Here is a 17,246-nt window from a genome sequence, read left to right as displayed (position 1 = left end):
GCCAAGGTAGTGAGGTGTATTTTGATTTGGTCCATGTCCCATCTGCTAACATGGAGAAGGCGAGTTTTACGAGATATACTGCAGCCAGCCACCAGGGGGTGATTGAGATATTTTGGCTTCAATTTATACAACTTAATTCAAATTAGTACAATTTAAAATGTTGTGAAACAGTGAAAACTGCTGAGTTTGCTTAATAAATGACTCAATCCACTGTGTAATCTGTTAGTGATTCATTCTCACCTGAAACCTGACGTCGGCAAGAAGAATGAAAACAAGATGGGACAAGCAGCTGGTATTAGGCCACAATGTTTATTCAGTAGTGTTGTTTCAATTTATAGGTACAATACTGTCAGCTTTTGTAAGACTAAAAAAAAAGTTACCATTACAGTCATCCATGCTCACAGAATGCCAGTCAAGTCGTTTACACCCCTCCTTTGTGTACACACCCGCCACATGCTCACCCCGAGCAAGTACATTTCCAAATGGTAGGCACTTTGAAGGTTTAAAACATTTGTGAATATACATTTATATATATTTATATATCTTTTCATATACTAATAAGCGATTGGACTCAAAGGTCAGATCTCTAATAAAGAGAGAAAGAGGAAAGAAAACCATGAAGGGGTGATGAAAAAAAAAAAGAGTGAGTGGGGAAACGAAATGATGCGGCCGCGGTGGAGGGGAGAAGGTGTCGGTCGAAATACTGTGAGTCTTTGGGTTCTTTCAGAGTAGTTCAGTACCTTAGGTCCTGTGACAAGAAAGGAGAACAGACGTGGGGGTTGGGGGGGGGGGGTTAAGGTACGAGAAAAAGAGATTGGTGATGGAGGAAGGTGTAGCTGGGCCCTTCTCAAGTCTGATTAAAAAGAAGGTGGGAGTGAGGGAGGGTAAACAGAGGGAAAGAGAGAGAGAGGTAGGGAGGGAGGGAGGGGGGGGGGGGTGTTAGCAGAGTTCTGGTGCAGTCAGTAAAGTGAAGGGACACGCTGAGGACGTAGGTGGCTATGGGCCGGAAAAACACCACAAGCCACAGAGAAGAAAACGTCACCCCCGAAAAACGCTTGACACACACAAAGCTGCTCGAAGCAAAAGCAGTGAATGTGCAATGTCAGAGAAAGAGAGAGAGAAAGAGAGAGAGAATGCATTTAAATAGAAAAGAGGAGAAACAAGGTTTGTGATTATTCATCGAGCCCTGACACACTATTATTTCTTCCTTTCTTTTTTTGTAAAGACCGATTCCTGGTTAAGAAAATAAAAACGCTGTCGAGAAAAAAAGAAAGGCTACACCGAGAAAGAGACGAACAAAATCAACAAGACAAAATGAAACGCTCACGTTTGACTAAAAAAACAAAAACAAAAAAAAAAACGGATGTGAGAGCAAATAATAAACACTGTAACCTGAAGGGGAGAAACATTTACATTGACCATTAACAGCGTTAATATGAAGATCAAAAAGCTTCATCAAAACTACAAAGGCAATTTTTTTTTTTTTAAACATCAGAGAAAAGATAAATTAATGTAGTACACCTTTAGAGATTAACATCAGACATGCTAGGACAAAAGAAAAATGAAAACAAAAATTGAACGTAGGATTGATACAGGATAATTATGTTTCAATTATCTCCACTTTTAAATTGTTTTTCTTTACAAATAACAAACTGCTACAGTTAAAAGTAGTCAGCGACTAAAATCCTGTTTTTATTTTATTTTTTTCCAGCCTTTTTCAAATAATACACAAAATGTTTAAATACACTGAGATTTGCCATAAAATGAGAAATGCTTGGTTTTCATTTTTTTTTTTTAAAAGAAGAAAGAAAAGGTCTCACCTACGATACTCTATGCAAAAGCTTTTCCTTTAAGCTATTTTTCCATAATCAACTTTGAAAACAATTGTTTTTTGTCATTTCTTGCTGTGTGTGAAGAGATTTTTGTTGTTGTTGTTGTTGTGGACTGCGTTTTTCTTTTCTTTTTTCTTCCAACAGTCACTTGAGATTTGTCAATGTGGTGATGGGAGGTGGGGAGGCGGGACCTTATGCATAAAACTCCTTGGTCGGGGCCTTCTGATAGGCTGCGCCGGAGGGTTTCCTCTCGCCCAGGTCGTAGCTGCCCTCGTCCTTCTTCCTCATGCGGTAGACGAGCAGGAGGATGAGGAAGATGGCGAACAGGAAGCCGATCACGCCGCCTGCGATAACAGCTGAGAGAGAGAGGGAGAGAGAGAGAGAGAGAGAGAGGTAGAGACAAAAAGGGGAAGTTAGCTGTCAAAGCCTCAGGAGGTGAAATCTACTGTGGGTCCTCCTGGAGAGTGACACCTTAAATTGCAGGCTGCCTGAAAACGGAGAGCTGCCTCTTTATGGTTTAACACAAGGCAACTCTTCTATCTCTCTTTGGGTGGGCCCCGCCCTCGTCGTCTTCTTTTTCATCCATGTGTTCCCTTTATTTTAGGAAATTGATGGGCGTGGAGCTGAATCTTTTGATGACATTAAAGCCTTGTTGTGTTCTGCTCCAGTTCTGTTGGATCAGCCTCCACAGTGGAGCAGGTGCACATCTCTTTCAGGCTGATAAGCCACGTCCCGTTACCTTCGCTTCCAAAAACAATTCCACTCCTACAAGCTTCTATCAGCAAGACACGGGGGTGGTAGAAGAAGCTCTGGCAGTGATCTGGGCTTCGCAGCACTTTCAGGTAGATCTGGCCTCCGAGAAGCTAATTGTAGTATAAGTAGAATCCAAATAAGAGGCTGGTGCAGTCGGGCCTGTTGTGCAGCCTTATAATTTGGACATCCTGCACTTTAAGGACAAGGAGGACGTTATGGCAGACTCCTCGTCCTGTGCAATTCTTTACAACTTAACAAGTAACATTTCTCATCGCTCACTCACACAGATTCATCCTATTGCATTGATGCTTTTTCTCTTTTATTTCCTCTCGAGTGATATATAGTTTCTCGACAGGCGTTAAAACCACGTGTTTCAGACAGAGGCTGAGGAGAGGAGCTGCAGCAATGGACAGAATGAGATGAGTCGTGTTTCCTGAACATAAGAGCCTGTAACCTTTTCAAATAATAACCCAAATTGAAATTATGAGCCTGAGTATGAGCATAGTGTCTTCTATAAACATTTATCATTATTTACAGACATTATGTGCTCTCCCTCTTTTGTGCCGAACCTTCCAGCAAGGCTGTGACAAGCAGTTCCTGCTATTGTTGGAATAAATTGGAATACTAATGCACTGCAACATCACATCATCAGAATTTAGGGATTAAATGTAGTGTAACCAAAAGGCGACTGTGGAAACCAGTGCTGTTACTAAAATGTCAATCTCAATCAACAGAGTCGGTCGTTTTCCGTGGTTCACTTCACCTCCTCTAATGTGCTGGTGGGTTTGAAAGCTAGCGTTCCATTAAGAGGATATTAATGCTCCAGTCCTTGATTGGTACACAGAGCTGTGTTGCCCCAAGTGGGGCTGATTCGACACGGACTGTTTTCCAATCAGCTGAGGCCGACTGGGACTGAAGAGGAGGAGAGTGGAAGTGCTGGCTCCATCTCTGAGGTGAAATCCAGAGAGAGGCAAACAAACAAAGTAGAACTGGATCCTGCCGCTGAACAGGCTGATACCGATAAATGGGTTAGGGCTAGACCAAAAATATTCACTACAATAGATATTCTGAAGTCCTCTTTGGTTGTAAAAACTATAATTTCATCACTTAACAATATGGTATCTGTCCTCTGCCTTCCTTTGGTGTTAAAGTGCTGCAGACGTCTTGTAATTTAAATCCTAACCCTGATTATAACGGCTCCGCACGGACGTCTACAGGACCTAAGTCTCTCATGGTTCATGAGTTCTTTCTGCTCCGTTGCTCTTTTTTGTCCTTGTTTTTAAGCTTGTAGGTCACTCGAGGATTTCCACTCTCCCAAGTTTACTGTCCCAAGTTCAACTGTAACAAATAATACTAATTAATCTGCTACACAGTTTCTGAATCCGACCCTGTGTGACCGAGACAGAAACGTTTGAGCTTTAACTTTCTGTAACGGACACTTTGTGAAGCAATTGGCCAACAGTGGGTTAACATAAAGGGAAATCTGAATTAAATCCACCGAGGCTTTATTCAGAAATCCCCCCCCACTCCAGCTTTGACCCGGACTCTCCTCACTAATGCTCCTAACTCGCCACATGAGCTTATTTTACTCTCCCTCCCAATTACGCTTGTATGAGGTTCTTTATAGCTTCCTAATCTGTTTAAGGTCTGGTGCTACGATCTGCCCTCTGCTCCACTTGGGGTTTCCACATGTTGACTGCTGCCCCCCCCCAACCCCGCGGCCCCCTGGTTAAAGATCCTGGCACGCGCCCAAACTGCTGAGCTCCACCAAGCAGCAGCAGCACGGTGAGTGAATGAAAATTGGATTACGGGCAATTATCTTTCATAGGAATCACGCAGGAGATGAAGATAAACGGTCACAAGGGAAAAGAAAGGGTGAACTGAACGAGCTGGAGAAGAGGAAGAAGGTCGGAGGTGACAAAATTACACCTTCATTACATTATCCGAAGACTTTACATTGGCAATCACATTTTTCCCATTACATTCCAAGAACAATATGCAAACAAAAACTAAAAAGGAAATGAGCCCATCAGTCAGAGGGAGCTGTGACGCATCCCTCATCCTGATCTGTGCTCGTTGATGTTTCTTCAGCACCAGATGGAGATCACAACAGAGCGCGAGCGAGGTGCCAATCAATGTTTGCCTCAGACACGCAGGGAGGAGAGAGACGCCCTCAGAGAGCTCTGCGATTTCTGAGGCAAATCATTTTCCTTTTTGTCGTATATTCAAAGCAGCGAACGCCCACGATTGTTGTGAGTTCGGCTCGGCCCCAAAGAGCGACTCTGGCAGAGCTTATTAAAAAGTAATTATTTTGAGAACAGATTGGGAGGGAGACTTTAGGGAGAAATATTACCCATAATTCCAGGCCCGGAATTACGCTCACATGTTCTAATATATTAGAATCTGAGAAACAGTAGAGTGCAAAATAAAGATTAACTCCCAGAATGCATCATTGGTGGAGAGGCTGAGGGAAAACTAAAACAAAGACACTTCAGTGGGAACAGAAAGTGGAGTCGGGTTAATGGTGTATAATTGTGTTATATATGAGCATTTCCGCTGCATATCAGTGATAATACACCTGAAAACACACATCATGTGACCAATAATGTACACAGGGCATGTGTGAACAGGAAGCAGATTATCCCCTCTACAGATTGTAGCTTAATTAAAAAATAAAATACTACAAACAAGAAAAAACTCTAGTGAAAAGTGAGAAAAGGGATTTCTTTTCTTGGACCTGATGAGGTGGAACTGTCCCTAAATGATTTACAGTATTTTGCCTCCACCGCTTGAAATCAAGTTATGACTGATAAGAACCTGCGTCATAGACAACACTGCGCCATTGTTTCCAGACGTCTCATTTCTTAAAGGGTCTATGATTCAATGCAACCCAGGATGTTTAGATACTTGAAGACTCCGGAGTAGAGTGGACGGAGTTCTCCAAAGAAGACAAGGATCGAGTGTCTGTTACATACCTGCCAACACCTCTGTCCTCTGGAAGAGGTTTTCAGTGTGAACCTCAACGGGCTGCAGGGGTGAGTCGGGGGCACTGGTCGTACTGGTGATCTTCTGCATGTCCTCTGTGACTGGCACTGGTGCCTGGGTAAGGAGAGGTGGGGGGGGGGGGGGGGGGAGATGGAAGGAAGACAGAGAGTTTTGAGTGTGACTTTTTATTGACATCAGACTTTCAAACCCTCTCCTCCAACATGCGTTCAGAAGACTTGGATCATTTTGGTGTTATAGCTTAATCCCCAAATCCCTCCCTGGTATGATAACGACTGTAAGTGCCAAACTATTTTTGGCCGGGAGCAGAACATTTCAGGAGACTCTCACAGTGAAGGCAACATTTTAGGAAATCACAGCACAACAAACAAGATATAAGCTGTTTTGAGTCTTAATGCTAAGGAAAGCTAACTAGCCAACTGCAGAGAAATTATTATTCTGTTTTCTATTTCCCAAATTACTGATGTATTCCTTTAAAGAAAAAAGAGGATGCCAAGGCCGAACATGGACATGAACCAGTACAGTTGACCGGAGAGGAGAGTTGTAGTGAGGAGGATAAATGGAACGCGGCCAGGTAGGCTCGGCTTAGGGCGGTTGAGACCATGACGACTAATCCCAAACAGATGCAGTCTCCAGTACAGTAAGAGCAGGAGCCGGCCCAGCAGCCAGATCCGAGGACGGCTCCAGAATATGTGATTATGTCCCAGGGAGATGTAATCCTGCATATTTTTTGCAATGGAGCGATAAAAAACATTGAGAATTGACGTGCGCACTTGATCTTTGTCCTGAAAGCGACCTCGCAGCTGCTGGTATTACAAGGGATTTGATGACTGTATACTGGGTCAGATAAAGACACGTGAGGCTGCTGGGCCGCTCTGTGGAGTCCAGGCTGTTAGAAATGAGCCACCCTGATTATTCCTAACAGGGGAAACGCTTGGTGGAGGCACCGCAAGACACAGAGGATATGAAACAAGTATATGCATGATTATTAATGAAAATAAAATTCATAATATCATTATATATCTGCTTGTAATGAAGCAAATAGCAAGAGATTCAATTTTTCCTTTAGAACCTCCTTTTTTTAACCTCTGAACAGACAGACACTGTTTCCCCTGCTTCCATTAATTTTTACTAAGCTAATCCTCAACTAATTTTTAATCTGACATAAATGAGAGTGTGGCGATCATCTAATCTACTTCTCCAACACAAAGTGAAGAACCCTGCGTTTAAATCCTTTAAGTTAACACCTTGGACTCTGACGTAGAAATGATCAGCCTCAGCCTACCTTGATGTTTCGTGCTTATAATGATTTCCTTGAGTATCTTCAAATAGTTCATATTCATAAACTCTGTGAAACATAAGCTAAAGGCTCATTTAATTGAATCAACAATCATAAACGATACAAGTATTTAAATTGTCGCTAAGGACGGTGGCTTCAGCCTCCTGTTACAAGAAGAATGAAAGTTTTAGCTGTTATAGATTTTGTTTAAACAACCTCTAGAAGTCACAACTTTCTTTTATCTCTTGCTCACTTGTGTCCAGTCCCTCAGCCCGAGATACAGAATCAATTCTTGTTTGCCCGTCCTGTCGATATCACAGAACCTCTTACCTCTGTTCTGAATGGTTTCCTGGGCGTGCTGTCGCGTGTCTTTTCCCTGACCGTAGCCGAGTCCACCCTGGGAGTGAAATCTTTGGTGGAGTCCTGGGTGGGCTGTGCCGCGTTGGGCTCGAAATACACCGCGCTGATAGTCACCGTTTCCTTCACCACTTCTTCACCCACTCCTGGGTGATACAGAAAAAAGAGAGAGAGGATGACAGTTGATTAATGTCGCTCAATGACGGAGGAATAAAATGTCGGAGAGGCTAAACTCTGTGAAAATGTAAGTAACGTATGACTTCTTATGGTTATTTTCTTCAGGGCATGTAAAGGCGTTAAAGCAGCGATGTGTGAATGTGCAAAGAGGTAAAATATGAGCATGCACGTGATCAATATTTCAAATCCATGGAATCCAAGTACTTTGTCTCACTTAACTTCATACTTTATAGATTTGAACGCATGATTTACAGTTCAAAGATGCAGCCGAGCAGAGCTATGGGTTATATACAGTATTGGAAGTGCTATTGATCACTGTCCTCCTTTTACCTGACGTGACCTTCTCCCTCTGCACCTCCCTCAAGGAGACGAGCTACTTGTGACCGAGGAAGGAGCGATTTACAAAAAAAAAAGAAAGAAGGGGCTTAGAGCAAGCGGAACAGAGGAGCTAATAAAAAGGACATCTGAAAATGTGCACACTTGCCCATGGGCGGGCCGGGGTGACAAGGCAATCTCAATTCAAATCGAGTGAGAGAAAGAGAGAGGCGATGAAAGAAAGAGAGGACGAGGAGAGGAAGAGGAGAGGAAGAGGAAGCAGGGAAATGAATAAGGAAGAGAGAGGAGGGAGGGAGTGTTCAAGTGCACAACTTTACTCTACAGTTGAAAGAAGGAAAAACTTCTCGGTTCATAAAACTTACTGGCGGCAGACTTTAAAATGAATGTCATCACACCTCAGGGTAATTGCCTGTGTTGGTGTATGTGTGTTCGTTCGTGTGTGTAAACGTGTCTTACCTGAGCCAGACCCGGAGTTAAAGTCGTCATCATCTTCAGGGTAATAACCTCCTGAGCCTGTGTCATCCAGGTACAAGTCATCAGCCTGAGAGGACGACTTGGCTGCTTCTGCTATCTGCAAAAAACCACAAGATAATACTGGTGAGGACTCATGTCACCTCCATTACATATCTCTACACACACACACACATACATACATACACACACACACACACACAATGTCTACGTGAAACATTTTCTCTGCGCCTGCTCCACACAGAACACTTTGTCCTTTTCAGAGTTTCAGCTTAGTCTGAATCCAAAAGCGGCCACTGTTTAATTCTGGCCTTTAAATTATTAATTACTCCCTCTCCGCCTTGAGACCAGCACTTCAGTGACTGGTCATGTCTTACACGAAACCTCTCGGGTAGCAATTCAAAGCTCGGATCATTAGTGCGACTCGAGCAGCACAAATCTTAAAGCTAAATTCAACATCCCGAGATCTCACGGTCCGCTAAGTGCAGACAAACCAGCCTGACGGTCGGTGTTGCTGCAGCAGCTATAAAGACAGAATTAGTGCAAACACAAATGTTCAGCTGGGCGTTTGTCTCTTAGCCGAGAATATGAACAGATCACAACGTAGATATTACCGCCTTCTTTCAAACAACCATTTACTAAGACACTACAGCTCCCCAAAAGTGAAGCCAAAGTGCTGTGATCGCCGCCCTGGTGGCCGGCTGCTGTTTAGGTCATAATTCCAGCCTCCTCCATGTTAGTGGATGGGACATGCACCAAACTTAAAAGTCAAAACGCACACCAAAGATTTCATGCGATAAAACCGGAGAGAAACGTCATGTCATTACTTTTGCAGGTGTCAGTTGACTTTCAATTTGCTTATTTGAGTTATTATTTCAGTCCTAATTGGGAGATTCCCCTCAAAATCGCAAAAGTCAACCGACAGGGAAGGTCAGACAATCTGTGGGATTCCTCGTCTGTAGCTCACGTCCCTGTTTTATGATCAAATGAAGCGATCGCAGGATTTCGTCACTCCCTCGCTACCGTTTGTTACCGGGACAACTCACCCAACCAGTGGGAATGTTTGTGTTCTAGCTTAATGGAGTAACTGGCTGAAGAGTTTAACAAGGCCTGTTTGTTTGGAAAGCCGCTCGTCACACGGTGAGATTCTAATGAGACCAACAACATTAAAACTAAACTCGGAAATAAGACTTTTTCACACTGAGGGACTAGAAATATGCTGGAAACCTATACATTACTGCTGTTATATAAGTGTGTGTGTACATGCTGCACAGGAGTATTAAAGGGGTTGAGTGTGTTTGTGTGTGTGTGTGTGACTGGAATAGATATAAACACATCCATGGCAACATCCATTCAACTCCTATTCACCAATCAGTGGTGGGCTGTACGGCCCCTTCTATACTGATAGTCCTGCTTTAGAAAAAAGGTACAAAAGAGTGTGAGTGTGTGTGGCACCCATTAAGCTGGCTGCAACACTTCCAGGCTTCCACTGCTCTGTGCGTGTTGAGCTGATAAATCTGAGGCTGAGTGAAGCCGGATCGGAGGAAATAATCAATTGGCTTGACAGGAAATAAGTTATTTTCTTTGTCAGCCCCCCCGGTTGGAAGCAGCAGGTACAGTACAGCTGAGGAACAGCCACAGTATTACAACTGTTAATTGGTTTGTAAATGATCAGTTTTTTTAAAGTAGTTTCACTTTATAGCCCGATCATTTATTGGTAGGATGATGAAATGGTATGATATGAGCCTTTTATAGACATTATAGACTCATTATTTCACAGAATAAACATTATAGAAGGATGTGCTTGATGTGATTGACCTGATATTTCAGGTAAAAATAAAGTTTATGGTTAAACTGTAAACTATCAAACCTAAAGAACATTGGTTATTCATAAGGGTTTGACAACGACATCTTCAACAATTATTTTAAATATATAAACATAGGCTGTTATACTGGTATTGGCCCCCAGAAATCCTTATCAAGTGTAAGCGTGCAGGGCTGAGTGCAGGTTTTCCTTTGGGCCCAATAAAAGTAAAGTTGAATAAAATAAATAAATAAATCCAAAATAATCCCTGATACAAATTCCCTTTCACAATTTCACAGAACCCAAAATAGCATCTTCTGGTTGTTATTCTTTTGTCAGTTGAAAAATTCCAAATATATTCAATCTCTCTAGTGGCAGCAAATCCTCCGGTTCCATCTTGATAAGCCACTTCAATGACGGACAGAGAGAAAACGCTTCTGTCGCCTCCCTGCTCCATCCTCGGCATTTTTCTAATTACAGCCAGTATTCTAATGCGAGTGTGTTCAGTAATGCTTTTGAGTCATTGTGTGTGTGTGTGTGTGTGTGCATATGTATGTGTGTGCTTTTGTGGAGCCATGAAAGAAAGGGACCTGGCACTCTCCATAACAAAGAAGCAGGGAGTAGACACAGTGAACAACAGTGTGAAAGAGAGAGAGAGAGAAGGGGAAGACAGAAACAGAACAATACGTTTCTCCATCTCTGCTCTCGCGCCCGACGCTGACTTACAGGCCTTTCACCGCTGAGCCGCCTGATCAAAGGGAGAATTTGTTCAAAGCAACTTTATCTTAACCTCTCCTGCCTTGTTTTCCTCCACACATAAACCCCCCCCCCTCCCTCTCCACTCCACCAATGCACCGGTGCATGTGGTCCACAGGTCTTTATGCAGTGATGATACCAGCACAATGGGGCAAAGAGGAGGCAAGGCTGCAGATCAAATGGTGACAAAGGCCACTAATGAGAGAGAGGCCACACACACACAAACACAGACACACACATGCATCAGTGGATGTGTTTTACAAATGCATGCAGGCATTCATCGATTCATTGATTACACATACGCACACATTAGCGGGAGCGATTGAGAACATGCCATGAAACCAGGCAGACATGCAGGCAAGTGGAGTAATAACAATGTGGCTTTGACTCCCACTGGGGCTCTTTGATGCAGAGTTCAAAGATATTATCGCTCCAATGAGATCACGCTCATCGGACTTGTTAATTATATTAACGGACGAATCGTATGTGATGCTCCAGGAGTCAGATCTAATTATAGTTCTATTTTTCTTTCTTTAAATTCCTTTAGGATCTTTCCTTTATGTTCCAATATAAAGTCTCAGACTGATTATTATTTAAATTATCAATTAATATAATGATTATTTTCTTGATTTCTCACTATTTCAGTGTAGTACAGCAAAAAGATAAAGAGCCAATCAGCTCCCAGAGTTGGATGAATTAAATTTAGAGCCCAGCCGATACAATTTGAAAATAACCTTTCAAAGACTGAATTGTTTCCGTGAGCAGATATGTTACGATATAAAAACTTTTAAATCAACAGAATAAGGTGCCGAAGAATATGAATATGAAAAATATATCTAATTATACTCAATAAACATGTTCGAATTCTAAGGGAGTCCACTTGTTTGCTGTCGAGTTTAGAACAAGATAAAAGAAGGTGCACCCAGTGTTTCAGTGGCTCTGTTTATTTGCAGCTGGAGGTTGCACAGTCTCGTCTGTAATCTCCGCGTTTCAACAGTTAAAACAAAGCACTTGGATTAGAGAGGTCCGACTGCACGAGCCACACAACTCCCACCCAATCCAGTCAGATCTGAGAGGAGGAAATGGTCTGTTTGACCTTGATAAACTTCAACGACTTTATCTGAGTCCCAGCCACAAACTGGCCAGTGTGTGCGCACAGGCAATAAACTTGATAAAGCTCGACTTTCTCCATGGCTGGACGCGCACACACACAGAAACACAGACACACACGTGTGCACAGACACAGCAGCCCTGATAAACTCTGCTCTCTTTATCAATCCAGTGACATTTACAGGTAGTCTCTGCTTTCTGCCCTTATCACAGTCTGTGAGCTGAACCAGACATCAGTCCGCTGACAAGTAAAGCAGAGGGAACACCAAACACCACCAGGCTACTTCCCTGCGGCAAGGCTACACGATTAATTGATCCAGTTGGAAATTTGTAATTAGCAACTTATTAATTAATTTAAGGCGATCGATGTTAGGTTTTCCCACGGTAGAGAAAACGATTCAGATTCCCATTTATTATACAGCAATAGATAAGTTACTCATCCCTCCTTAGAAACATAAAACTGCGCCCTTTCCTTCGCTATATCGTCAGTCATTAAACCTGAAAGTTAATGTTATATTTCATAAAATAATAAACTTAAAGACCTGGACAGGGGTGCAAATCCAAGAATAAGATTTCGGGTCTGGCTCATCTATGAGGCTTTAATGATACAAGTAGTAATAATCAACAGTATGTTATGATCCCAGTATCATATGCTCTAGTTTTGATCTTACTCTATATGCTGACATGTGAATCCAACATGATCTGTGCACACAAATCAACAACAATCGAACACGCTGCAGAGTGGAAGAAGCTCGCCTATCTTCACTATGACAACTACGTTAATAAAAGCTGAGGTCTTTCTGGGAACTATGAGCATCAAAGAAACACGTTGAGTCGCTCTCCATAAATGAGGCTCAACTTCCCCCCGGTGCTGCTTTGACGAGTCTCTGAGCTGAACACCTCGTAGTGGACTAAAAAAAGACCGAGCGCCAGAGAGAAGCACAGCAGCAGAGGAAGGAGGGAGGCGAACATCAAAGCCCCTGAGTGACACTTAGTAAGAAGTACAATACACACACACACACACGCACACAAACGCACACATGCTCAAAGCAGCTTTGCCTTTGTGCACAGACGAGCGAGTAAGAAAGAGGGCCAAGGTTCATACACAAATAGAAATCAACCACGTGTGTGCTGCCCTCATCATACACAAAACTACACATTAGCAAATAAAGACATAACTGTGTATATAATACAAAAACATATACAAATATCTGAATACGAATTTTGCCATCTTGAGCCTATCGTAATTTGGAGCTGGTGTCTGAAGTAGGGACTTGGGGAAGGAGCGATGGTAACAAGGTGACACCGATACAGAGTCAGTCTCAGCTGTCATTATGACATTTTACCTTGTTTTAATATAATCAAATAACAAATCAAAGCCAAACTTATCAGAAAGATTGACACTTGAACATACATCGATTTGATAAGTATTACTGAAAATGACAAAAAGCTTCTTTAAGGAAAGAAGTATTCGATGAAATGTTGCATTGTTTTGACTTTTTAGTTTGCTCCATGTCCAATCCACTAACATGGAGGAGGGGAGGAGCCAGCCGTTCAGCTTCCAGCGCTCTGGAATATTCTTGATGATATGAGGGAGCAAATTCATTTCCAGTCAGTCTGTAGAGCTAGATTTGTCAACCCTACTTTCAATTCTTCTTTTAACCATTATGATCCCACTCTAACTGGTGGAGCTTTGGGCCTTCACTTTGAGCCACAGCCTCCTTTAGCCACTTTTTAACAAGCAGATACAAAGCAGTCGGATCAAGTTTACAGACGGCGAGAGGAGCAGATGGACGGACGAGGAAAGAGCAAGTGGAAGGTAGCAGAGCGGCTGTAATGAGCTAGCAGCTTGCGATGTGTGCCCTCTATTAGCCGCGAGGACAGCAACTGGCATCTCTGCCTGCTAATGAACTAATAAGCCGGCAGGAAGTGCGGCTCTCCGTCCGTCTGTGTGTGTCAGCTTGACCTGAAAATCTGAAGCAGAGGCGAGGAGCTGCACAACAAATTGCCGATGAAATAGAAGGAGGGATTGAAGAGGAGATAAAAGAGAGAGTAGGGTTGACAAAAGGGTAGAGAGGATGAGGGGAGGGAGGGAGAGAAGCCGGTGCTGCAGACAATCCTGTAGCCGGGAGGTTGCTGTGCTAAAAGCCTGTCAGAATCACCATGTCCATGCCTAGCGGGGCTTGAAAGGCACCAGGCCTGGATGTGCTTACACTATCTGAGAGTGTGTGTGGGGGGGGGATATCTGCGTCAGTCTCTCCTCTTTTTAATAAGAGATGGACGGAGGGGATGATGGGATACATATGGAGGGAAATAGAGTCATCTGAACCAACCCAGGGCCCCAGACTTTCTACTGTTGACACACTGCGCTCGCTTTGGAACTCAACAAATATTAGCTCATCTCTGAGTAAGGCCGGGGGGGGGAGAAGAAGTGTTCCTCAAAGGAATGCACCCACACACACACACTTGAACATCTGCGTATCCATGAAAGCATCCATGGGACACGCACATGTGCCAACACAGACACACAAACCCCCCCGAATCCAGCTCTCAAATCTCAAAAGGCGCGAGAGGAATACACAGAAACACATCATAACACCGACTTCAGAGGGAGGGGAAGAGCAGGAAAACAAGTGGGGGGGGGGGGGGGGGCTCCGATCCTCCACTGTCTGTCCTCTGATAACTCCGGTTCCAGTTCCTGAAGTCTACCTCAGAACTGCAAGAAGCGTAGGAAACACGACAAACACAAAAAAAAAACACAACTGAGGAAAACACAACACCAGTCGCTGCTTTCTAAGCACAGTCGCTCCACCAAGTTGAAGGCATCGTGCGTTACAACCGTTACTTCTCTATAATTCATCGGATTGTCTCCAGCAAACGCACTTTCATCAGCCACTGCACTCACAAACGTGCCTCCTCTTTTTGGTATATTTAATTCAACACACTTTCACTCTTTTGCTACACATTGCCTAAGTTAGTGAAGGTACACTGGTGAGACAGTACTTACACGAATGGAGCAACTTAGAAGATTAATCAGCAACGGTTTCCATGATAAAGTTATTATTTAACTAGTTTTTCAGGGAAACATTTGCACAGGTCAACATTTTGGACAAAATGTCTATTTACCACTTTCTGGCTACATCACGTACATGTGGTAAAAATCCAGTCCTATGAATGATTTGTGTTCGATTCCCTCTGAATCTTTGTCGTAGCTTAAGCTAACTATCGCAATACTTCAATTACATATATAAAAGAAGAGTCATGGCGGTTTGGGAACATAGGCAGGACCACTTTCCTGCCAAGTTTCATGAGAAGATTGCCACCACTATTAAACGTGTCCATTAAATATGAAGCTAAAGCAGCCATTAGCTTATATCCAAACAATTATCAGCATCTAGATAACTAAGTAAAGTGGGAAGGGGGGGGGGGGGGGAGTGTGTGTGTGTGTGGGGGGGATAATCCCTAATTAACAAAGTAAAAGGTGGCAGAGAGGCCTGCTGGCTTTCACTTTATCTGTTGTACTCGGCTTGCCACAGATCCATATAGAGGGGCGACAGAGCAACACAGTGTGGCAAGGCAACCTTTGTCAATCTGCTGTGGACCACATGTCCCCCCCCCCCCCCCACACTGCCTCCTCCCTGACACAGGCTTTATCACTGCACAACAGACAGGACCCTCAGAAAACAGAAGGGAAGAGGAGCAGGTTGAAGGCAGAGAGGTGTTTGAAGACCTGATTGTGCATTTAGCAATTTGAATCTATTTCATTTCAGACTCCTGATAAAGGTTAGACTTGATTTCCCAGGCATGTGTGACATTTGGATTTGTCTTGATACCACAACAGCTCTGATTTCCGCACACCTGAGTGGCTTTCTAACCATAGTGATTTAGAGCAATCTTGAAATTTAGTGCAATTTGCCATAACAGACCGACAAAAGCACGACATTTTGTCAGAAAGCTGGAATAATATCAAATTGATGGAGATAATATAACCAGAAAGTGAGAGAGAGCAGACCAACTGCGACAAGTTGAGACAACATTAAACGATAGAAAGAGATAAAGACGCTTTTTGCTGTCTGTGTCTAAATGATATGAACAATGCAGACTTTCATTTGACATTCAAACTAATGTTGAGTTCTGCAGTTGCAACAACAATAATGGAATGAACTGCTTCATGCATTTTATTAAATTTCGAACAGAAAAAACCAGAACACACCCATTTACAAACCAGTTAATGTCAAGTATAGGACGTATAGACCGGATGTAGGGAGGTCGTACTAAAATCCATGTTTATTATCCCTCTCCCTAATGAAACCAAAACTAACTGGATTAAATGTAAACAGCGTAACAAAGACATGAACCTTGGTTTGGGCAGTGGTCCAGACTTCCAGATGTGTCTTTAATCATCCTGGAGATCTTAGTCTATGCCGAGGCCAAATCCTTCAAATGTGATTTTAAAAAGAAACTTCCTCCTGCTTTGCAACTCTATAGTGACAGGGAGGAGCAGAGGAAATGAACAATAGCCTCCCTGATGGGTGGTAGGAGCCGTAATGAGCAGCAGGCGAGGAGTGACAGAAGAAGCCGAGTCGGGGGAGTGTTTGGTTTGGCGTCCGTTCATGACGACAAACTGGATCCGGTGAATCCAAGAAGCAGCGGCTCCGTGGTCGGTGCATGAAAAACAGCTGGATTCGTGATGGTGTTTGTTATTAGAGACAGGCAGAGCTGGCAAACATCGAATTTGTCCAACACCTGCTGATCAGTAGACAAACTGCTGGGAGGAAAATAAAGTCTCTGTGTGTGTGTGTGTGTGTGTGTGTGTGTGTGTGTGTGTGTGTGTGTGTGTGTGTGTGTGTGTGGGTGGGTGGTGAGCAATGTTTGGGAAATGTAAATCGGAAGAACAGGCAGAAACAGCCACCTACAGGAGTCAGGATGTCAGACCATAACTCTTACAGGCTAAGAAAAGTTAGTCTGTACCCGGTGTGTGTGTGTGTGTGTGTGTGTGTGTGTGTGTGTGTGTGTGTGTGTGTGTGTGTGTGTGTGTCTTTGTGCTCTTTGAACCCACTCTAACTTTTATTGCCCTCCCAGGGATCATAATAAGGAACTAATTGATAGTCTTTGAGCTGTGGGCTGGGGAGAGGGGGAGTTCCTGCCGGAAGTCAACACAAATCAAACTCTCCCCGAGCCCTTGAGGTCTGGAGCTCCTCCAGCTGAGTTGTGGTACGTGTGCGTTCGTGTGTGTGTGTGTACAGGGTGGGGGGGCAAGGAAAGAGAGGAAATGTGTAAAAGAGTGCGACTAAGATAAAATAAGAGCCGTCGTCTGGAGTTGACTTTTATGGCTCACACATCTCCTTGCCTCCCGTCTTAAGCACCT

At 43.4% G+C, this 17,246-nt stretch overlaps 1 protein-coding gene across 1 annotated transcript in view; it reads right to left on the bottom strand.

Moving 5' to 3' along the window:
• Positions 1 to 290: 290 nt before the first annotated feature.
• Positions 291 to 17,246, bottom strand: part of sdc2 (syndecan 2) — a 42,766-nt gene continuing 25,810 nt past the window's right edge. Inside the window, exons 2-5 of the mRNA XM_062409483.1 lie at positions 8,194 to 8,308; positions 7,198 to 7,370; positions 5,561 to 5,684; positions 291 to 2,188 (exon numbers count right to left, since the gene is read on the bottom strand). Coding sequence (XP_062265467.1) covers positions 2,025 to 2,188; positions 5,561 to 5,684; positions 7,198 to 7,370; positions 8,194 to 8,308 — 576 coding nt within the window. The 3' untranslated portion in view covers positions 291 to 2,024. The remainder of the gene's footprint in view (positions 2,189 to 5,560; positions 5,685 to 7,197; positions 7,371 to 8,193; positions 8,309 to 17,246) is intronic.

This window comes from Platichthys flesus, chromosome 17, assembly GCF_949316205.1.
Source record: "Platichthys flesus chromosome 17, fPlaFle2.1, whole genome shotgun sequence".
Taxonomy (NCBI): Eukaryota; Metazoa; Chordata; class Actinopteri; order Pleuronectiformes; family Pleuronectidae; genus Platichthys; species Platichthys flesus.
This window is presented reverse-complemented; position numbering and strand designations above follow the sequence as displayed.